A 21,111-nucleotide genomic window follows, 5' to 3' on the forward strand; every position below is an offset into this window, starting at 1 on the left:
ATTCCCAGTCCCACAAGTACGTCAAGGAATAACTGCTTATTTAGCCTAATTCATTGAGAAAATGCCTGCCAAACAGGCAACAATATGAAATACAGCCACTTGAAAAACAATCCTGTCTATTAAATCACATTGAGTATCATGTACTAAAACCAGCGCTAGTAGGCCTACATACTTCAACTGCGCACTCGCTTTGAGCGGAACTCTGGTGGATTGCGCAATTCACATCCTCCACAAAAACAGGCGTGCGTCAAACCTGTTGAGGAACAGACTGACGAACTGCGTCAATGCCGCAGGATAAACTAAAGTAAAGCAACTCCGCAAGTTCACCTCGTCTTAACATCACACAATTGATTATTTGTGTCTTTAGAAATGCTTTCTAGCTACTCACCGCTCAGAAGGGTGTCCAGTAGGCGAGCTGGGAGATCTCAATCAGAATGTCTTCCAGTGCTGTCCCAGCGGCAGAGTGCGGCCAGATGAAGTGTGCCATCCTTCACCACCACTTCCCCCCTTGCAGGGAGTGGTGGTGGGGTAGGGGTGGAGAGAGAGAGAGAGAGAGAGAGAGAGAGAGAGAGAGAGAGAGAGAGAGAGAGAGAGAGAGAGAGAGAGAGAGAGAGAGAGAGAGAGAGAGAGAGAGAGAGAGAGAGAGAGAGAGAGAGAGAGAGAGAGAGAGAGAGAGAGAGAGAGAGAGAGAGAGAGAGAGAGAGAGAGAGAGAGAGATCATCCTTCGCCTGATCGAACCTCCAGAGAAGCACTCTAATTAAAGGTCTATAAATATAAGTGGATCACTTTCGTGGACCATACTTCAAACGCTCGGCAAAACTCGGTGGGCTTCAGACGGAAAGGGGAAACGCTGTCCTCTCGGGAGACTACGAATTGCTTTAAGTTTGTTCAAAAATATTGACAGAAACAGAACAGTCCGTCCAAAAATCCTCTTTTCAGGTCAATGACAAGCGTGGAAGCAGAATGGGGTCGACTCCACGTTGAGGTTCAGGCAAGGGCGAGATAAAAGTATCGGAAGGGTTATTGAATACTGTGATATACAATTACCATTCTTGGTGAAAAAGCAGCCTTCATCAGATCTCTGTCTTCGGATTTACTGTGTGGCTCTCAAAACAAGGTCTATGGCCACGCCCACCACAATGTTTACATCCAGCATCCACACCCCTTTTTAGTCAAAGATGAGAGGGAGCACAACTTTGAGGCCCTGTAGTTATTGAGTGTGGCATCTTCAATGTACCCCACTCATGTACTTGTGAATCTATTTATTGAAGGTTTAATTTAAAAAAAATCATCACTTTTTTAAGGTAATAAACAGTCTTGAGAAACATGGTTTAGGCTAGTTCATGTAGAAAGCCTCCTAACCTGCATGCATAGGCAGCATGTCAGCGTGTCAAAACGTTACATCCAGCATTTTTCTCGCAAATGTTTAACTAACTCATGCGATCCAAAGACTATTTGAAATTTTTAATGCGACTAAATGTAAATGACACTGCCATTACAAACCATCAATCTATCCTTTCGTTGGCATAACTAAAGAAAAGCCTTATAATGGATGTCATAACGCTGCATTCGTCTAGTAATGTACGTTCAGAAAGATACGAATTGTAGACCATTTAAGAGCATCTGTTACATTAAACATTACTTTCCTATCGGACAGTAAAAATGAAGAAAACAGACGCACTTAACTACCTGAAACACGGTTACGGATTTCATGGAAACATTTGTTTGTGGTCCTTCATCTTTCGGACTGCTAGTACGGTGCTGAGTGAATCAACGCTGCCCCACACTGGTATAGGAATCCGATATAGATCTATAGATATAAATACATATCTCGTATATATCCATACATATATTTTCACATAATTGTTGTTTTTGTGACTTATGTGTAGGCTGTGCTGCTGGACCACTAACACAGCAAGCGAAACTATAAGTTTTGTGCAGTGGTTTGTCATTAGAATTGTATCACTTGTCAAACACGTGTGTGTTGAACGTTTGTGTGTGTATGACGTCATCAGGACACGACTGAAGTCAGACACAAGAGGAAGCGAATCCTCCTCTGCGCGCCGGACTAACTCGTGGGTATGTATATCAATATAATACACATTCATTCAAACCCGCCGATGTAAGACATTTATCTGGAAACATCATTTCACATTATAGCAGAGGGGAGGGATGTGGCGAATTGATGTTATGTTTTAAATAATGTTATGGTGAAGATGACTTTCAATATACAAGTTCGCTAAATTTATCCCACTCAACTATTTTCATTGCTTTCCCAATGAATGGCACACACTATGAAAAAGGACCTAGTATATAAATAATATAGGTTGGGTTGGCAGAATACTGTTAATTTTTTACTTTTCTTTTGTGCAATCACAGCACCACCTTATCAGACTGTTCGTTCATGCTGTTAATTTGACAAAGCAGGCCAAGACAAATACAAGTCTTCAACCATCTTGAACGTTTTATGACGCTCTGAACGTCTTATTTCACAGGATAATTGTCAATGACAGCAGGCAGAGTAAAAGTCACTATCAAGGTGTCCTGTCCTGATGACCTGGACACCGGAACAGCCATGGTATTCGGTGTTTGAAAGTAGTTACGTTAGCTCATTGTTTTAAAGGGCCCAGCATTGATATGTCCAACGTAACTACATCAAATGCACAACACGATGTTCCTGGAAAAACCTGCAAATGGTACTGCACAATATGCATTAACACACAGTAAATGTTAATGTGATCAATGTCTATTAGGAACGCCCTTTTCCCTTCAACCGCAATCACTGACCATCCCATGTTAAATCCTGTCACTCTGCAGGCACACCAAGATGATGGACTCGTTGTATAACCCTTTGGCTCTGGGCATCATGGCCGGCTTGGGCTGCGGTCTCTGCCTCGGCTGGCACCTCAGGGCCCGCTTCGGCCAGACCTCCAAGAACCTTGTGGCGGCCGTGGCGAACTGCGCGAGCGAGTCCAGCGTGATGGGCGAGGGAGGGGAGTTCAAGATGATCCTGGTGGTGCGCAACGACCTGAAGATGGGCAAGGGGAAGGTGGCAGCCCAGTGCTCGCACGCCGCCGTGTCAGCCTACAAGCAGACTCTCCGGAGGAACCCGGAGCTCCTCAAGCAGTGGGAGTACTGCGGCCAGCCCAAGGTGGTGGTGAAGGCCCCGGACGAGGACACCTTGATGGACCTGCTCAGGCACGCCAAGGAGGTCGGTCTGCCTGTGAGCATCATCCAGGACGCGGGAAGGACTCAGATTGCTCCGGGGTCACGCACCGTTTTGGGGGTCGGACCGGGGCCGGCGGATCTGGTGGATAAGGTCACCGGGCACCTGAAGCTTTTCTAGGATGCATCGAGATCACGTCTTACTGAAATGTTTTGGATTTGTACTGCGATGTAATGACTTGAATGTGGCCAATTTCATACATGTTTCAGTAAAGATCGGAAGTGAAAAAGTTGTCAGTTTATACATTTGTTGCAAATATATTGACATGCATCTGAAGGATGAAGGTGTCTACCAAATAAAAGGTCTACCCATCTTCAGGTCGTTGCGGAGCCGATGCCAAATTGTATGAATTTAGTTACCCATCGTAAAACCAAATACATCTGGCACAGTACACCTTCAACACCAATGTGCCTGGTTTTACCACTACATTAGATTAACAATGTACTTTTATTCAGGAATTAAAATAGCACTTCCAGACTGGCTACAGCGGGGACCAACATGCCCTGATGTAAATGAAGGGATTTTGTGTCCTTACAAAAATTAACACATTTATTCACTGCCATTTTTCTAAATTGTACAAATCATACAAGACCAGTATTTTCTTGACAAACAAGCTTTTATTTTTTTAAGTGGATAAGAAAACTGCCGTTTCATTCATTATCTTTATTTTGCACAATCAACTATCTTTAAGTGCACACTTCAATCTAAAGTAATTTAAGAATATAAGGTCAAAGGGGGAGGTTAATGATCAGTTGTCTGCAGAATGCGTAAAGTCTTTGATAGAAACTCTAAATCACCCCAGTCTTATGATATTATCTCTTAATTAGATCTAAGTGGGAACAGTGGACAGATTAACCTGGTAGGGACCACACTGGGGGTCATAATTCTCTTCTGTACACTCAGGAACAGTGACCTAAAACACCACAATATCCAGCATACAAACCGCAGCACAGAAAGAATAACAAGCAGGAGAGGACAGGGGTTAGTCAAATACACACAGGTGGTGGGGAGGAGGCCAAACACGAGTCATCCTCAGAAACCCCTCCTCCAATGGAATGGTCCCACATTAAGAGCACATATTTAAAGCACAAGGGAATAGGGCATTAGTCGGCATACAGTACTACTACAGTAACTCACAGGAGATCCTGCAGGGCCTTGATGGGAAGTATGCCGCCCTAAACAATAAGAGCGTTGTGGGGGGGGGGGGGGAATTAAGTACGCATGTTAAAATAATCTCTTGGAGGTGGGAGGGGTATTTATTTTGAAAAATGACCCGCCCTCTCCCACAACGGTTACTGGCATGACGTAGTGTTTGTGGTTTTGTGGCCTGGGGAAGCGGCAGTTTCATGTTCAAATATAGAGGAACATAGTAGCATTTGTATTTTTTTTATCTTTTGTTTTTCCTTTCTTCTGAATATACAATAATTAAATGCATTTTTTTTTTTTAAAGACGGACAGAACAAGCTTCTCACACATCAAAATGAAGAGATTCTACATTAATTTCTTCTCGGTACAGAGTGCAAATCAGATGCTTCACAACAGACCTTTTATGTAGCCGAGAAGAGGACTTGCTCTTCCAACAGTTTCCCCCACCCACATTGTACATAAACCCGTTTCCCATTCAAATAAAATAGACCCCAAATTTATTTTTCGTTTTTGTTACCATAAATGTGAAAAATTAAATCGGAATGTGAAAAAAATAATCCATGTGATTCAAGCCATTTTTTTCTTAACAGGAATAAAATGGAGTCCTTCATGACAGTTATAGAGGAGGAAGAAGTAAAAAAAAAAACAAAAAAAAAAAAACTAAAATATAATAACTGCTTGTTTGCCGTCAGTCCCGTTGCAGGACAAACGAACAATATTGGGCTGGTAAAAGGACTGTGGGGACAAGTGGGCCGGGGCTTCCGGCCCGGACAGGGGTCTTTACATGCCGTAGCCGAAGCCCGGCTGGGCAGGTGGCGGTGCGTAGCCGGCCGGTGCCTGGTAACCGTAGCCGTAGGCGGGCTGGGCCGCGACCGGTACGGTGGGGCCCGCCGTCAGCATCAGCTGGGGAGTGCCTGCAGCGCAGAGAGTCGCACAACACATCCATGATTCAACGTCCTTTTATCACACAACACACATCCTCTGATTCAACGTCCTTTAAACAACGCACATCCCCTGATTTAATGTCCTTTTAACACACATCCCCTGATTTAATGTCCTTTTAACAACACACATCCTGATTCAACGTCCTTTTAACAACACACATCCTCTGATTCAACGTCCTTTTAACAACACACATCCATGATTCAACGTCCTTTTAACAACACACATCCTCTGATTCAACGTCCTTTTAACAACGCACATCCCCTGATTTAATGTCCTTTTAACAACACACATCCCCTGATTTAATGTCCTTTTAACAACACACATCCTGATTCAACGTCCTTTTAACAACACACATCCTCTGATTCAACGTCCTTTTAACAACACACATCCATGATTCAACGTCCTTTTAACAACACACATCCTCTGATTCAACGTCCTTTTAACAACGCACATCCCCTGATTTAATGTCCTTTTAACAACACACATCCCCTGATTTAATGTCCTTTTAACAACACACATCCTGATTCAACGTCCTTTTAACAACACACATCCTCTGATTCAACGTCCTTTTAACAACACACATCCATGATTCAACGTCCTTTTAACAACACACATCCTCTGATTCAACGTCCTTTTAACAACGCACATCCCCTGATTTAATGTCCTTTTAACAACGCACATCCCCTGATTTAATGTCCTTTTAACAACACACATCCCCTGATTTAATGTCCTTTTAACAACACGCATCCTCTGATTCAACGTCCTTTTAACAACACGCATCCCCTGATTTAACACAACGTACATCCAGTGATGATCCTGCCAAAGCACTATACTGAAGATTAAAACGAACATTCCCAAAGGTCCAAATTGAGATACGCTTGAGAGTATAAGATTAAGGGTGAAAAAACAAAACAAAAAAAACCTAAACCCTATCCTCAATGTATTTTAACATTTGGATGCATTGCAAACAAGCTATTCTTAGATTTTCGGTGGAAATAGCAACAAGCCCTCGAGGTGAAACCTGGTTTATTTACCATAGACGATAGGCTGCGTCTCCGTCGCCTGTTCCTCCTCTTTCCTCATGGACTCTGAGGTTTCCAACTTATCCACCTGCAAGAAACACAGGAAAAAGATTTATACAAAGTTTCAAATTTGTAAATCTGGGAGAATATTTAGGGGGACCGAGGCAGCAACAATTCAACAAAGCCCAAACAACTCTAAAACCATCAAGTAAACTGTTAAGTCTATGTATTTTAATGCCTATTATGCAGACGAGTCTACTGGGCGTTATATTGTACCTTTTAGTGGGGTCAGGCAATGCAGAGAAACTATTAATAGCAAAAACAGCAACATGAGAAATTATGAGTTTCCAATTTAGCATAAGCCTATAAACAGTGCATACACATTTTCGAATAACTACGATCCAGATGTTAGTGCAAAATATGCCCCTGCTTTTCGTAGGATTTCAAGAATTTTTTTTTTTTTAAAACATCAACCACAAAACCCTGCAACATTTCTAGTGCTCATTCCCTTCCACAACATACACAAGCTGTTCCAACATGCTGGTTGTGTGACACGGCTCCCCGTGTTGTGCGCTGCAACACAACAATGCTGGTGCACGCTTGTGGGTGTGCTCTGCATGTGCGCACGTGCAGTCCGAGGTTGTCATGGCAGCAGCTGCTTTGAAGTGAAGCGCCGCCATTTAAAGTGCAAGGCGGCAACAAACAACTTGTGCGCGTGCCACTGGGTGGTGCTGCGCACCGAGCGGCCGTTACTCAACCACACATGCTTCTCCTCATCCTCTCAACTGTCAATCAAAGACTCTCAGTGTCTTCTGATCCCGGGTCACTGGGCCCAGAGGGGGGGAAGACGTCAGAGGGGGTTTGTCAGCGTTTCATGAGCGCTAGGTGATATGGTTTAACCCCTTTCTTGATGCATTTAAATCAAATCTATAAAAGCTTGTTTTGCAGTAGGGGGGGAAGACAAGGGCATGCCCTCTTTCATAGTCTCCCTGGATGTCACTTTCTTGTCAAACGGGGATGTCACTAATGTCTTGATTCCATTTGGGTATAACGGATTCTACCACTCTGAAGGTCTGAAGGTAAACGCGAGTGTGCACCGTGCGTGACAGCGCTAAACCCATGCACACTTAACAGGCTGAAGTCGGCCAGGCTCAAAAAAAATAAAAAAAATAAAATAAAAACACACCCACAATCCAAGTCCACAAAATGACAAATAAAATTAACCAATCTCAACCTTTGCCTTTTCCTCAATTGCATCAACCTGGAAGAGAAGAGGCGGAAGCTTAGAAAACACCACGTCGTCAACCATCGACAGCCAGACACGAGACGGGGTTTGAGGAACCTGGCGACCAGCTGGCTTCCGCACAGAGCAGGGGACACGTTGTTGTGCTGCACGGGCAACTTTTCCCTCTGCTGACTCAGCGGCTGCACCGGCCTTTTGAGTAGTCTTGAATCTTGAGTACTACTACTAAGCCGCAGACAGATAATGCACCCGTCAGGGAGGGCTGCCAAGATACGGTTCTGCTCTGCTTATTTATTAAAAGGCACCAATTCTTTAGATTTCAGGTTGTTCCCTTCACAGCTTGGCACGTTTTAACCCAAAAAACAATAGGTTAACCATTCTCAAATACGTTTTATCACCCATCTGCCCCCCTGGCCGTTCTAGAAAGGAGACTGCCCCCATTTCTTCTACAGGGTTTTCCCCCTTTCCCACTGGGGCTTCGGAGAGAGTTTCCTTGCACCCAAAAGAACGAGCAGATACTTTGAGTGTTGGGCAATAGGATTACAAGGTTGGTACAAAATCTACTCTGTGCACGGCCCTGCCGTGAAGCCCTTACACAGGCTGTAGCTCGACGGAGAAGACGCTCAGATCTTTACGACTCGGTTCTGGGTCAGGATGGCGGTGGGGGGGGTGCGGGGGCAGCGTGGACCCACCTTGCTGAGGTACTCCCTCATGACCTGGATGAAGTAGGGCATGGAGAAGTCCATGATGTTGTGGCGCCAGGCCGTCTCCAGCACCACGTCGGGCCGCAGCAGGTCGTAGCAGGTGAAGAGGCAGGCGGCAAAGCACTCCTTCTTGTCCTCCTGCAGGAACCAGGCCAGCAGCTCCTCCGCCAGCTCCGTGTCCTTGGACTCCGATGCGTACAGCATGGCGTCCTGGGTTAGCCGGGAGACAACGGGGATGAGGGTGCGTGGTGAGCTGGGTGGTCGTGTACAGCGGAGGATCATTGGGCTTGTATTGGAGTATGAAAATAACAGAATCCACAGGAATGCTTCATATCCATGTAAATGAATGTGATTCGAGGAGTTAGGGAAGTTTTAGGTTGTCTGAGGTTGAATCGAATATTCCCCGTTTACTATTGTGCAACCTTTGACACTTTATAAAATTGCCATTTTTATAAAGAGACCTATCTCTATATTCACATAATATGTATGCAACACTTGAATACATATAATCGCTGTAGTACTGCCGTGACGTCCGTATCAGAACACACACACAGCACCCAGGTCCTCGTACACATCCCTAACGGAGCACCAGCACGGCGGGGCGGGCGGGGCACCTTGTAGAGCTTGTCCTTCTTGCAGAGCTCCACGCTCTGCTTCCAGCGGTTGTTGCCCTTGAAGAGGTAGGCGGCGATTCTCCTGAACTCGATCAGCTCGTGCTTCTCCAGCCGCTGGGCCAGCGAGATGTTGTCAAAGTTGTCGTAGGCGTCTATCGATGTCCTCACGGCCTGGGAGCGAAGAGGAGGACGTTAACATGGACACGAGGTGGAGAAAAGACGCAACGTGACCGGAAGAAGGGTTGGATGGGGAAAAGGTTGAGGCGCTCACCTGATAGTCCTCTTCTGTGATGAAGAGGTTGTTAAGTGCTTCGTTGACCGACTTGTTGTTGTGGTTCTGTACGGAACGCAGGTAGGCCTTGACAAGGGGCAGCTGCTTCACCTGTAAGAATAAAAACAGTTAACACCAACAGTCATCTTGATTCTTGATTGCAGATCAAAAAACACATTGACAGGCAATAGGTGGGTTGATTTCAAAATTTAGTGTTGAGGTGCACCTTGGAGAAGTAGTTGACAGCGCGAGAGTGGTCCAGTCTTGGTGAGAGCACGATGAGCAGGTCGTTCAGTAACAAGGGCTTGAACTCCAGGTAGAACTGGGTGGCTTTGTAGTACAGCTCCACGTTAGCCACCTGGATACACGAGGGACAACAAGTCACTACTGGTCAACACTGTTGCTCTATGCAAATGAACTAGCCTCACAGACCGATCTGACCTATTTGCAGAAATAACCAATACCTGTCTGCGATTATAGTTTAATGAAATTGAAAACACAGCAGTCTATGCACATGTCACAGCCACTTCCATGATTTCAATATCTTGGATTTTTAAACACACATCCACTGATTCAACATCGTTTTAACACAACACGCATCCATTGATTCAACAGGATTCAATTTACACCATAATAGAGTGGCGATCCTAGAGAGCTTTGAGAGTATAAGATTAAGGGTTAGGGTAAGGGTTAAAATAAACTAGATCATATCCTCAACGCTCACACGTTTGTGAGAACGTAAAGCATTACTCTCCCGGGTCCTACGCAAGGCCGTACCTTGGTGATGATGTCCTTGAACTGGCCCTCTTTCCAGGCGTCCGTGGGGTGGTTCATCATGGTGATGATGGCGTTGTCGAACTCCTCGTACTTGTCGTACAGGAAGACCAGCTCGGCCCACAGGTGCGCCTGCTCGGCCGCCCGCAGAACCTTGGGGATGTTGACGCGGGACCAGAAGAGCTCCAGGTGCTCCCTCATCTTCTGGGGCTTGAACTTGGAGTAGAGGATGGCCAGCTCGGTGAACATGCCCATGTGGGCACGCTCAAGGCCCAGCGCCGCCTCCAGCATGGTGATCAGCTCCTCGAAGTAGCCGCGGTCCTGGAGGTGGGGGAGAGAAGGGTGGGAATTGTCGATTGTCAATTACTTTTTATTATACAACGACCAAAAGCACTTGGACTTGAGCTATACATGCATCACTCCGATGTACAGGTCTCTCTAAACAACGTTGATTACATTTACGAGCGCTTACGCCCCCAAAGCGACTGTCAACAGACGCTTATTTCACTGGTTAACCAATAAATGGAACCGTAGAGATTAATGTACACCGTACAAAGTAAATGGCCTGCGGTAACGAGTAGACCTGCATAAAGTCGCACGCTAGTGTGCAAGGAAATGTTTATGGTGCTCTGCAACACTGATTACATAAACAGACAAATGATAATCGGATGTTGCTTATTACTATAAAAAAAAAAAGAAAAAGGGAGAGGTTCTGCTGTTCTACTAATAAATATCAGCACAGCTGTCATTATCTTCTCCGATTACCTTCCTAAACCAAATCACAGCTCTCCCTCCTTTGTGAGATTGCTTCATTATTAGAATCTCTAATTTTATTCCAGTTTCATCAGCATCTCCACACTTAATTGTGTGTTGTTGTCAATTACGTGTGGAGTTGTGGTGAACACTGTGGATCTGTAGTCCACCGTTTAGATCTGTAGTCCACACTGTATCCGTCGTACGCACGCCCTCTCACCTGGTAGTAGTTGATGAGCTCCTCCAGCTCGTCGGCGTGCACCACGATGTGGAGGCCGCACATCTGGGCCAGCCGGAACTCCTCGCCGTCCACGCAGGCGAAGCACACCTCCTTCCAGGTGCGGGTGCTGTTGGCCTTGCGGGCCCCGTCCACGGCGGCCTGGTACTCGCCCAGGTGCACCAGCGTGGAGGCCAGCCGGCCGAAGTTGGACACGTTGTTGTAGAGCAGCTTGGCCGCGTCGTACATCTTCTCGTCGTAGCAGCGGTCACCCACCTGGTTTACGTTTGGAAAGAGGAACGATTATAGTCTACTTCTTATCCAGAGATGGGGACAGAATTCAGGTGTTGTCGTTGGGAAGGGTTTGGGCATGTTGCTCAAGGATTGCCCACGTTTAGGCCGTGGTCATTGTGGGAATAGATTCCAGGACCTCTTCGGCTGGGAGTCAAGCTATCACACTATCCTGTCCCATGGGTTTGGTCAGCAGGCGGCCAAGGTAAGACAACTCGAGAGGAATCCAGTGTAAATGTGGAGGTGCGTTCTGGAGACCTGCTGGATGTGGGCGTTGTTCGGTCCGTTGATGAACTCCTCCAGCTCGGCCAGGCGGTTGGTCTTGGCCAGGGCGAAGATGAGCTCCGTCTCCACGTACGACTCGCGGGCCTTCTTGCGCGCCATCTGGAGGAACTTCACCAGGTCCTCCCAGTTACCTAGAACACCCAGGGCCACAGTATTAGGGAATGCTGTATGGACTATTGACTACCTGTCCATCGTCCCATGTTATAATTTCACTCGTCGTCGGGGGTCCCCACCGCTCTGATCCGCGGCCTGGACCACCTCCATGTAGGCGGAGGGGTCGTCAGCCTTGATGTAGGAGTCAATGGCCTCTTTGACCAGCTCCTTCTGCAGCTGGGCCTTGGCCAGCTGGCTCCACACCGCCGGTTCATTGCAGCGCTCCGCAAACTCGTAGGCCCGGTCCAGGTTCCCAATATGCTCGATGAGCACCTGCAGAAAACCCAGGTCATAATATAAGTACAACCTGCCTTCAGAGTCAAATGCAATAATCATGAATAAAATACATTAAAGATAATTCCAAATAAACATTATACAAGTGCAAGCCATTCTGCACGTATTTTATAGTGACTTAAAGAATATAATGAAATAATCAAGATCAGATAATTCCAAAAAATTTACTAAATTGCATACATTCAAGTCCATCACTATAAAAAATAAAAGACAAAAACATAAAAGACACTGGACAAGGGAAGGAGGAGCGATTGGCTGACCTGCACAGCGGAGGTGTTGACGTCAAACTTCTTGAAGATGGCGAAGGCCTCCTCGAAGAGCTCATTGCTGATGGCGATGTTGGCGATGTCGGGCGCGTCGTAGTTGTCCAGCCGGTTGATGTACTCCATCACGCGGGTGCGGTCCGCCTTGATGGCCGTCAGGATCAGGAGGTTCTGGAGGTTTCTGGAACGAGCAAGAAGAAATACAGAGAGGCTTTCAGGACATTGCTCACACCACGTGCGAGGACTCAATTAAAGCTCTTCACTCACTATCCTCACCCGCTGCATTGACGACATAGTTGTACCTTAAATAGCACTCAGCAATGTGTATCGTCTTATCCCAGCCAGCTTTGTTGTATACGGGGAATGGGTTAACCTAGCAATTGTGCTTGACACTTGTTCATATGAACATCTTTACTACACAGACAGCGATATATTGTCCATTTTCTTTCTTCTGACAAAATGTACTTATTGTAAGTCGCATTGGATAAAAGCGTCTGAAAAAGCTGAATGCCCTGAATGTACCTGTGCTCGCTGAAGACCGAGTTGTCCAGCACGATCTTCTCCAGCAGCTCGATCAGCTCGTTGGGCAGGTCAGCCGTCATGAAGGCCTTGACCGTCACCGACACCTCCTCCGGGTCCTGGGTCTCGGAGAGGGCCGTCTGCACCACCTGGTGGGAGAGACGCACGGCGCACGGTCAATAACACGCGGTCAAACGCCACGGTCGCACACTAAGGGTGTGACTGTATCCCCCTGGTCCTCTCACCTGGTCGATGAGAGGCCTCCTGAAGGGGTTGGTCTCCAGCAGCACGCTGGCCCACAGCTCGGGGTCCTTGCGGCGGACCAGGTAGCGGGACAGGCTCTTGAACAGCGAGTTTTCATTGCAGACCTGGAAAGCACGACGACAACGATTTTAGACCTCACTTGTTTTGCTACATTACAGAGAGCCACGGGCGTAACGAATGATCAATCCAATAAGTGTAAAGAGAGAACGGATGGGGAGCCAGACTCACATTGATGAGCTCCTGGTCACACTGGCCCCTCTCGTAGGCCACACAGGCCAGGTGGGGGTCCCTCTTCTCGCAGTACTTGCCCACCACCCGGCTGTCGTAGTAAGGGTTCTCCCGCAGGAAGCGCTCAGGGTTGTTGTTGCTGTCGATGTAGATCTTGGCCAGGGCGTTGTGGGTGGCCGGCTCCTCGCAGCCCTCGTGGATGCGGGCCTCCAGCCAGGGCAGAAGCAGCTTCAGTCTGCAGGGGGAGGGAGAGGCGAGATGGGCTGGATTGAGACGGGACTGGGTCGGGACTGGGTCGATTGATTGTATCGATCCGACACCTCAGACCTGGTCCAGAGCGGTTCCGCGAGTGGGAGATCCAGGACAGATGGGAACGCTTTATGTGGTGTAGTAAACTGTAATGGGTCTAATTTTAGCGGAAGGTCAAATTCCTTGGAAATTACAGTGGCGTCCAATGTGGAAAATTCAACTACTCCAAATAAACTAAACATTTACTTAAACCAAAGATTTGACACATCTGCTTTCTTTTAAACATGTTCTGAAAAGTCAAACGATTATGAAACAGCAGCCGGAGCAAGAAATGACACTTTTAGGCCCAATCCCATTTCTACCCCTTACCCCTTCCAATTACCCCTTCCAAACAAGGGGGAGGGGTAAGGGGAAGGGAGAGTGGTAGAAATGGGATTGGGCCTTAATGCAGAACAGAAAAAAAAAAAAGGCAGTCCATCCTCTGAGCGCAGAGACGCCGGTTACCTGTTCCTCTTTTCCACCTCGGCCACCAGCTCGTCGGTGGAGAACTGGCCGCGGACCACCAGGATCAGGCTCTTGATCACGTCCTCTGAGCAGTCCACGTCCAGGAGCCCCCCGATGACCACGGGAAGGCGGCTGGGGTTCACCTGAAACAGAGCCAGGCAGAGGGAGTCAGGGATCAGCATCAGTAACACGACCGCCATCGTTTGTACAGAAACTCTGCCTGGACTTGGACCAACATGTCGCGCGTACGGTTTATAATAAGCTAAATACTGGTCGACGACGGTTTGGGACTTACTTTCTGCACGTAGATCTCGATGTACTTCTGCAGGTTGTTCCGGTAGAGGTAGAGCACCAGGTCGTGGACGAAGTCGAAGCGGTCGCACACAATGATGAGTGGCAGCTGGTCTGTGAGCTTGGCCTCCTGTCAGAAAACCAACAACAAAGACAACGTCAGCTCGGCATCATCGCAAGCCCGGTACTAACACACACAGCAAAATAACATCACTACGTTTCAGTCATTTGACATTTTATGCCAACAGAAGAGTAATGGGTTTACTTATTCCCCAAAAAGGCTAGATAAAATGGCCCAAAGCAACAAATATTTGTTGGCATGCAAGACAATAATAAAGAAAAGAGGTTAAAATGTATCGCTGATTCCGCTGGCCAATGCGAAAAAGGTTTGGCAGCATTGGAAGCCTAAAGCACAGAAAGTGTATCTGCCGTTTTCTAGACAGATTTTCCAGTCCGACTGTAAAAGACAGTCGCAGTTTCTTTCAAGATTAGAAAAAATGTAATTACGCCTACTCCTTCAATGACAGTAGCAGTTGGTATATTTCAGTCAGTTAACCAAATTGTCTTTCCACTCGGGTCTGAATCTAAATTTACCTGCAGCTAAATCATGAAAATGAAATACCATAATTTTTCACATAAATTGGTGCGAATCCGAAACATAATATCAAAATTCTTAACAATTACGACAAACAAGTTATTATAGAGACATTTAAAATGCAAAAATGCAAGTCAGCCCCACAATGAAGGGAGGCTAATCCTGCTCACAGATGTAAAGCCGACTCCCCACCCCAGTGCTACCCGGCACCAGACGACATTGTTCCACAAGCAGCGCCAACAAGTGTCACGCCGAGACCCATAGGGTTCAATGACTCCCGCTGAATTGGACTCCCGTTAGACACACCGTTGGACGACGACTAACTCGACCACGGCAAGAGCTCAAGTAACTGATTACACACCGAGGACGTTGCATCCCACAAAGTGCCTGTAGCTAAAGAACTGGCATGTCCCTTCTGAGGACTTTACCAGTTCAACAGGGAACTCGGCTACAGGTGTGGAGGAAGGGGAAGTGGTAATTGTTTGAGTGTTTTACTAGCAGGGACTACACACACAAACACACTCACACCCCCTGGTGGGCGTATGGCTTATGGTGTATGTCTCCATACACCGCCATACATGGCGTAGTCCAAATCCTGAGGCTTGAGAACAGTGTAGGGATGAAATAAAAGGAACACAGAGAGGGAGATGGGGGCTTTTGACTGTGTGCATGGAGAGGAGGTGGTGGATCCATTTACCTTGTACATGTCCTGCCAATGCCAAAGACAAACAGGAAAAGCATAAAAGATAATATGTGTGGTCAGGATTGGCGACTTTAACCAAATTCAACTTAACAAGTTGGAAAAGCGGAAGTGATGGTGGAATCAGTCATATTTGTGAAAGGGTCATTTGAAACTCCCTTTGTTTGAATTTGAGTTTGTTATTCAAAGTGGCCATAGGCAAATGTGATACACTAGTTACAGAACTCTAAATTGTTGGACCAAACAAGAGGTTTGACATTGCAGGATTACCTTTATTTGCCTACCAGGTAGTCAAATAAACACTGCAAGAAAGGAATTGAGAAAAAATAATGCTTTGGTAAACAATGTCATGCAGCCTAATCACAGGAAACTGTTATTGCACTGTTTCGATCTGGGCATCCAAAGATCGGTCTCTAGCGGAGCATACCTTGAGGAAGTTCTTGACGCGCTCTGGGTCGTAGCAGTTGCTCTCCCGACAGATCCTCTCCACCTCTTTGATCTGGCCCGTCTTGCAGGCCGCCTGGATGTACTTGAAGTGCACTTCTGGGTCCTGACTGAAGTTGACAATGGAGCCCAGGAAGTAGAAGAGACCTGGGTTGTGCAGGCAGAGAGGGATGGTTACCACACGAGGTACAACCAGCTGAAGACGTGATCAACCTACGGGATTAAAGCTCTGAGGTGGCTGGATTGATATGCAGGTACTCCTATAATACAGTGGTTCACTGCCCTTCTAATATTAATTGCTCTTCACCTGTATTCAGTTTGAGCCCAAGAAATGTCAGTCACCATGCCCTCTTCTGTCTGACTGAAGTAGCCTTTATTCAGCCATACAAGGCGGATCATGTATGGTGCAGCACAGGACCTTAGATGGTGTTCTACTACTGACCGGCTGGATGGATTGACATAAACACACCCATTGCATGAGTCAAAAGGGGGAAAACCCTTTGACCGTTACAGATAATTTCACTTCCTCAGAGGCTAGTAAAGCCTGTTTGAAGAAGGCGGTACGAAGTACTGAACCTGCAATAGGGATCTGTGATTCGTTAAATACCAGACTACATATGTGGCCTTAAATTCCTCTTTCGGCTTTCCTGGCAGGCGTTCATTGTTGTAAAACAATGAAACCTTAGGAGACTATAATAACTATGATAGCACGCGCTTATCAAAACACAAAATCCATCCACTCCAAAAGCGCCGTGATTTATTAGTCGACTATGAGGGACAACCATAATAATAATAAGAGATTTTAAAGTGCCCATCAAGGTACCCAAGGACACCATTCATAAGAAAAATCATATCAAGATGGCCGCAATTTCCCTTCATATACAGCGCTTCCTCCGGCATGAACCCGTTCACAAAGATGACATATCTTATCATATCTTATCACAAGCAGTAAACCGGGTCGACAAGTAGGTTAAAAGAGGTTGCTTAAGAGCAGGGAGACAAAACGTCGAGGCAGCAGCAGTGGGTTCTGGGCCACACCTTCGAAGCTCTTGAAGGACTCAAAGAGCTCGGTGAGGGACTGCGTGGAGAGCTGCTCGTGGTACTTGGAGGCCACCTGGACGCAGATCTGCAGGTTCTGCCGGATGTTGGCCGACAACATGGCCCGCAGGCACTCCAGGGAGTCCTCCACCGACAGGGAGCCGAAGAAGTTCACCAGCCACTGGAGGGGGAAGGAGAGAGGACGGGTTAGTCACATGAAGACCAATGCTGCTGGTCAGAGTGGGGGAGATCGAGAAAGGGGACATATGATACCACCAGGTGTGAGTGTGATTAGCCCTTTCGAAAATCTGCCAGTGGGCATGTCTACCTAGATGTGTGCTGGATAGATCAGTCTACCAGCCTACCAAGTGGACTGAAGCAACAATGCTCATATATCCAGCACACATCTCACGCCCACTAATGATGTCGAAAGACGCAGACGCAGAGTTTGTTTTGTGGTCCTTGTTTTTTGTTGTACTATAAAATCATGTTGAGTAAAACAGACTGGCTAGAGTCAGGATGAATTTAAAAACAGACCAATTACAGTCCCCCATCTTCAATCCCTCAACATCTACTTCCAGTTTGAGCATGGAATCTAGGTTGCTATGACAAAGAAGCCCCATAGGGAAGCAGCGAGCTGTTCTTCTCCCGCCGTGGAGATCACCAGGCAACGCAAGCAAAGCCTGCCTCGGACAGCACTGACTACAGTGAACACCCTTCCGTTCCGTCCACATCTTTCCGCCTGGAGAGCAACGTTGGCAGCGGGAGCAGGGATGGGAAAGGTCTTAATTACAGAGGAGAGCTGGAGCAGATTCCCTGCGGTGGAGGCTCACCTCGGGGTTGAGGAGGTGCGTGTGCACCACTGCCCGCTTGATGTCGTACAGGTCTGTGTAGTGCTCCAGCGCCCTCTGCAGGAGGCCAGCCTTCTCGCACAGCTGGGCGATGTGGGCGCGGTCGTAGTTGGTGAACATCTGGTTGCCAAGGATGGCGTCAGCGACCTGTAAGATGTTGGTAAAGGAATGGGGGAACAAAAATGAACCATGGGTGAGCACCGTGAGGTGGCGCAATAGAGTGAGTTCTCAGCATATTCGGTTTAGTATTTTATGACAGTATGTGTGCACAGTGGATGTGTGTACTTGTGGTTGGCCTCATTTGAACCTATACAACTTAATCCAGTCGTTCAGAATTGTATTAGTTTTGTTCTATACGTTTGTCTTGTTTCAAAGCAGTGGGGAGCACTTTGTGAAAGACACGGGTAGGGGAGTTGCCACGAGGGCTTACCTGTGGTGCGTGCATGAGGTTCATCTCCAGCAGGCGAGTCTGCAGGGGTCCCTCTGAGGGTCTGTTGTTCTTCAGGGCATCAAGGAGGAAGGACGTGCACTGCTGGATCAGGTTGTACTCCATGAACACGTCCACGATCTGAAAGGGACAGACGAGCACAGCGAGTTGAATGCCAGAACAGCCAAAGTAATTTACCAATGATGGAACAGATCCTACCATTAGGGATGCACCGAATGTAAAGTAATTGACCAGTGATGGAACAGATCCTACCATTAGGGATGCACCGAATGTGAAATTCGGGGCCGATACCAATACCGATGTTTAAAATAACAATTAGGCCGATAGCCGATGCCGATGTTTTTTTGTTGTTATTTATTCCCCCTTTTGTGCCAGGGAAACAAAACCTAACCCCCCACGCACACGCGCATGCAGACACGCACCTCGTATACACGCACGCACAATGACACAGGTAGAGGCTTTTATGATTTGTAGGAAGTCAATCTATTTATTTCAACAACTGCGCCGTCAACATTCAACATCAAAATTATTTCAACGTGGGCTTAGGCAGATAGGCCTACATACGCCGAAAGTGGAGTGATACGCCAGAAAAAATAATAATAATCCCCTTCCCTTGACAGCAGTCATTATATGCTTAGCAACGCTGAATTACCAAAAGATTTTCACCACCGGAAGTTGTGAAGGCCCATGCAAGAGAAAAGAGCGCTCAACAGCATTGAGAGGAGTTGTGTAATGAATTACAATAGTCAAATACATTATTCGATTTTCTACGCGACTCCGACTATTCGACGATCGTTGTCCATCCCTTCTATACAACTGCCTACTCAATGAGAAGAGTTCAGTACTTGCATAGCCCAACAAAACCACAAACTGCATATCGCTGATCTTTCTCGGAGACAGTGAAATACTCCCACACGACCTACATTTTCTTTCACTTTTATTTGTAAACAAACCCCACGTGCGAGCAGCACCCGCCCGTTTACGTCATCATGTCAGAGCCTTGTCGTACCAGTGGCTGTTATGGGTGGTATTATTAGTAGCCCACCACCTGTTGCATCTTCTCCGAAACTGCAAGTCAGACCGCAAATAACCAACACAACATTTAGCCAGCGCATAATTGATATGACACAACAGTTAAACATCGGCCACTGCCATCGGTGAATGTCATCTTATTTCCCGATAGGCTGATGGCAGACAACGCAAATATCGGCCGTTACCGATGTTCGTCCGATACATTGGTGCATCCCTACTAGGGCTTTGACTCCGAACTTCGTTATTCGAATATAATTTGAATATCAAAAAATAATTCAAAATTCGAACGAATATTAGGCAGCCCTTAATATTCAAACCTGTTATGGGCAGGCCAAGAGGGAGAGACGTCGGAGAACCCGACAGTCTATTCATAATATTGTAATGACCACGGAAGAGGCAGTGAATGAAGTATTGATTAGACAGCGATTTATTAGAAACCTAATAAATTGTTGGAACACGCAAGACCGGTAACCATAGCAACGCCGGTAAACAAACCTCGCGAAGCCCAATCCAGGTCTTACTGAAGGCATTTAATGGTCAAAATATTATTAATAAATATTCAAATATATTCGAATATTAATATTAATAAACAAACAAACTTCGAATATGATTTTTGGGCAAAAGTCAAAGCCCTAATCCCTACCTACCATAACTTTCAACCTTTTAACTTTTGATCAAGTTAATTGCACTAAAAAAAATTGGTAAGAAATAAGGTAGGAGTACTGTCTGTTCAAGTCTGCTGGTTTGTGCAACCTTCAACTACAGCCAGAGGGCACAGGTCGTTACCTGGGTGATGTCTGCCAGAGGCTCCTCGTCCTGCACCAGCATCTGTGCAAACTGCAGGCCCTGCTCCGGGTTGATCCTCATCACGTTCCTCAGCAGGAAGATCCAGTCTGGGGTGTAGCCCACCTGGAACCACAGGGCACCGCTCATTAAACCGGCCTCTTCACACACTGTTGCAACCTTGTTTGTATACCAACACGTCTGTGTTATGTTTATGAGGTTTAGGTCCATGAGGGTAATAATAACAGCATAAATAATAACTAAGAACCGTATTAAAGCTTGCAACTTGACATTCCCATGATAAAACAAAACATAGGATTTAAGACTACAGCAGAATGATCCCATTTCCACAATACACAAGTTCTACAAGCACAGGAGGCTTAAGCACTAAGCTACCAGTTATTTGTCAACCGCTATGTTGCACAGGAAATCCTCAGAGCAAACGGGAACTGCTTAAAGTAAACACGCAGTAGCGGGGCTGCACAACTACCTTCTTGGCATACAGGACGATCTTGGGGAACTGCCCGGTCTCAGCGAAGCACTGGATGACCTTGTTGGGCACGTTGGCTCTCAGGTACACGCTGAGAGCCAGGGTGGGGTCCACTGCCTTCACCAGATCCCCCAGCTCCTCCGAGCACTCCAGCTGCATGACACAGGAAGCACAACACTGTCAACTACTGGCGTGTAGGGAATGGTGCGTGACACACACACACACACACACACACACACACACACACACACACACACACACACACACACACACACACACACACACACACACACACACACACACACACACACACACACACACACACACACACACACACACACACACCTCTCTTAAAGCCTTGCATAACAGTCTGACATCATCGAAGAAAACGGCAGAGTTGTGTAAACACACTAGTGGCTGGGAAAGAACCAAACCATCCCCCCGCTATTCCTGCGAGAGGGGAGGGAGAGGGGG

At 46.8% G+C, this 21,111-nt stretch overlaps 2 protein-coding genes across 4 annotated transcripts in view; one reads left to right on the forward strand and one right to left on the reverse strand.

Moving 5' to 3' along the window:
• Positions 1-1,930: 1,930 nt before the first annotated feature.
• Positions 1,931-3,455, forward strand: ptrh2 (peptidyl-tRNA hydrolase 2). 3 transcript variants are annotated; one of them, XM_060057305.1, is made up of 3 exons: positions 1,931-2,079; positions 2,496-2,578; positions 2,818-3,455. In XM_060057305.1, exons 2-3 carry the CDS (start codon positions 2,553-2,555, stop codon positions 3,344-3,346), a joined length of 555 nt encoding a protein of 184 aa, XP_059913288.1. In that variant the 5' UTR covers positions 1,931-2,079; positions 2,496-2,552; the 3' UTR covers positions 3,347-3,455. The 3 variants fall into 3 exon arrangements, with proteins under 3 accessions (XP_059913288.1, XP_059913289.1, XP_059913287.1); XM_060057304.1 differs by having other exon boundaries at positions 1,987-2,079; positions 2,496-2,696; XM_060057306.1 differs by lacking the exon at positions 2,496-2,578 and having other exon boundaries at positions 1,938-2,079.
• Positions 3,456-3,823: 368 nt separating this feature from the next.
• Positions 3,824-21,111, reverse strand: part of cltca (clathrin, heavy chain a (Hc)) — a 34,364-nt gene continuing 17,076 nt past the window's right edge. Inside the window, exons 9-30 of the mRNA XM_060057303.1 lie at positions 20,638-20,790; positions 20,151-20,273; positions 18,315-18,452; positions 17,867-18,031; positions 17,034-17,214; positions 15,979-16,142; positions 14,261-14,386; positions 13,966-14,108; positions 13,213-13,447; positions 12,966-13,088; positions 12,724-12,869; positions 12,199-12,382; positions 11,725-11,917; positions 11,465-11,622; positions 10,919-11,191; positions 9,949-10,266; positions 9,398-9,529; positions 9,172-9,282; positions 8,901-9,071; positions 8,275-8,496; positions 6,352-6,427; positions 3,824-5,286 (exon numbers count right to left, since the gene is read on the reverse strand). Coding sequence (XP_059913286.1) covers positions 5,153-5,286; positions 6,352-6,427; positions 8,275-8,496; positions 8,901-9,071; positions 9,172-9,282; positions 9,398-9,529; positions 9,949-10,266; positions 10,919-11,191; positions 11,465-11,622; positions 11,725-11,917; positions 12,199-12,382; positions 12,724-12,869; positions 12,966-13,088; positions 13,213-13,447; positions 13,966-14,108; positions 14,261-14,386; positions 15,979-16,142; positions 17,034-17,214; positions 17,867-18,031; positions 18,315-18,452; positions 20,151-20,273; positions 20,638-20,790 — 3,669 coding nt within the window. The 3' untranslated portion in view covers positions 3,824-5,152. The remainder of the gene's footprint in view (positions 5,287-6,351; positions 6,428-8,274; positions 8,497-8,900; positions 9,072-9,171; positions 9,283-9,397; positions 9,530-9,948; positions 10,267-10,918; positions 11,192-11,464; positions 11,623-11,724; positions 11,918-12,198; positions 12,383-12,723; positions 12,870-12,965; positions 13,089-13,212; positions 13,448-13,965; positions 14,109-14,260; positions 14,387-15,978; positions 16,143-17,033; positions 17,215-17,866; positions 18,032-18,314; positions 18,453-20,150; positions 20,274-20,637; positions 20,791-21,111) is intronic.

This window comes from Gadus macrocephalus, chromosome 7, assembly GCF_031168955.1.
Source record: "Gadus macrocephalus chromosome 7, ASM3116895v1".
Lineage (NCBI taxonomy): Eukaryota > Metazoa > Chordata > Actinopteri > Gadiformes > Gadidae > Gadus > Gadus macrocephalus.

Coding starts and splice junctions, on each gene's coding strand:
- ptrh2 (XM_060057304.1), top strand. CDS start 2,638: ATGTCCAACGTAACTACATCAAATGCACAACACGATGTTCCTGGAAAA. Junction 2,697..2,817: donor CCTGGAAAAACCTGCAAATG/GTACTGCACAAT, acceptor GTCACTCTGCAG/GCACACCAAGATGATGGACT.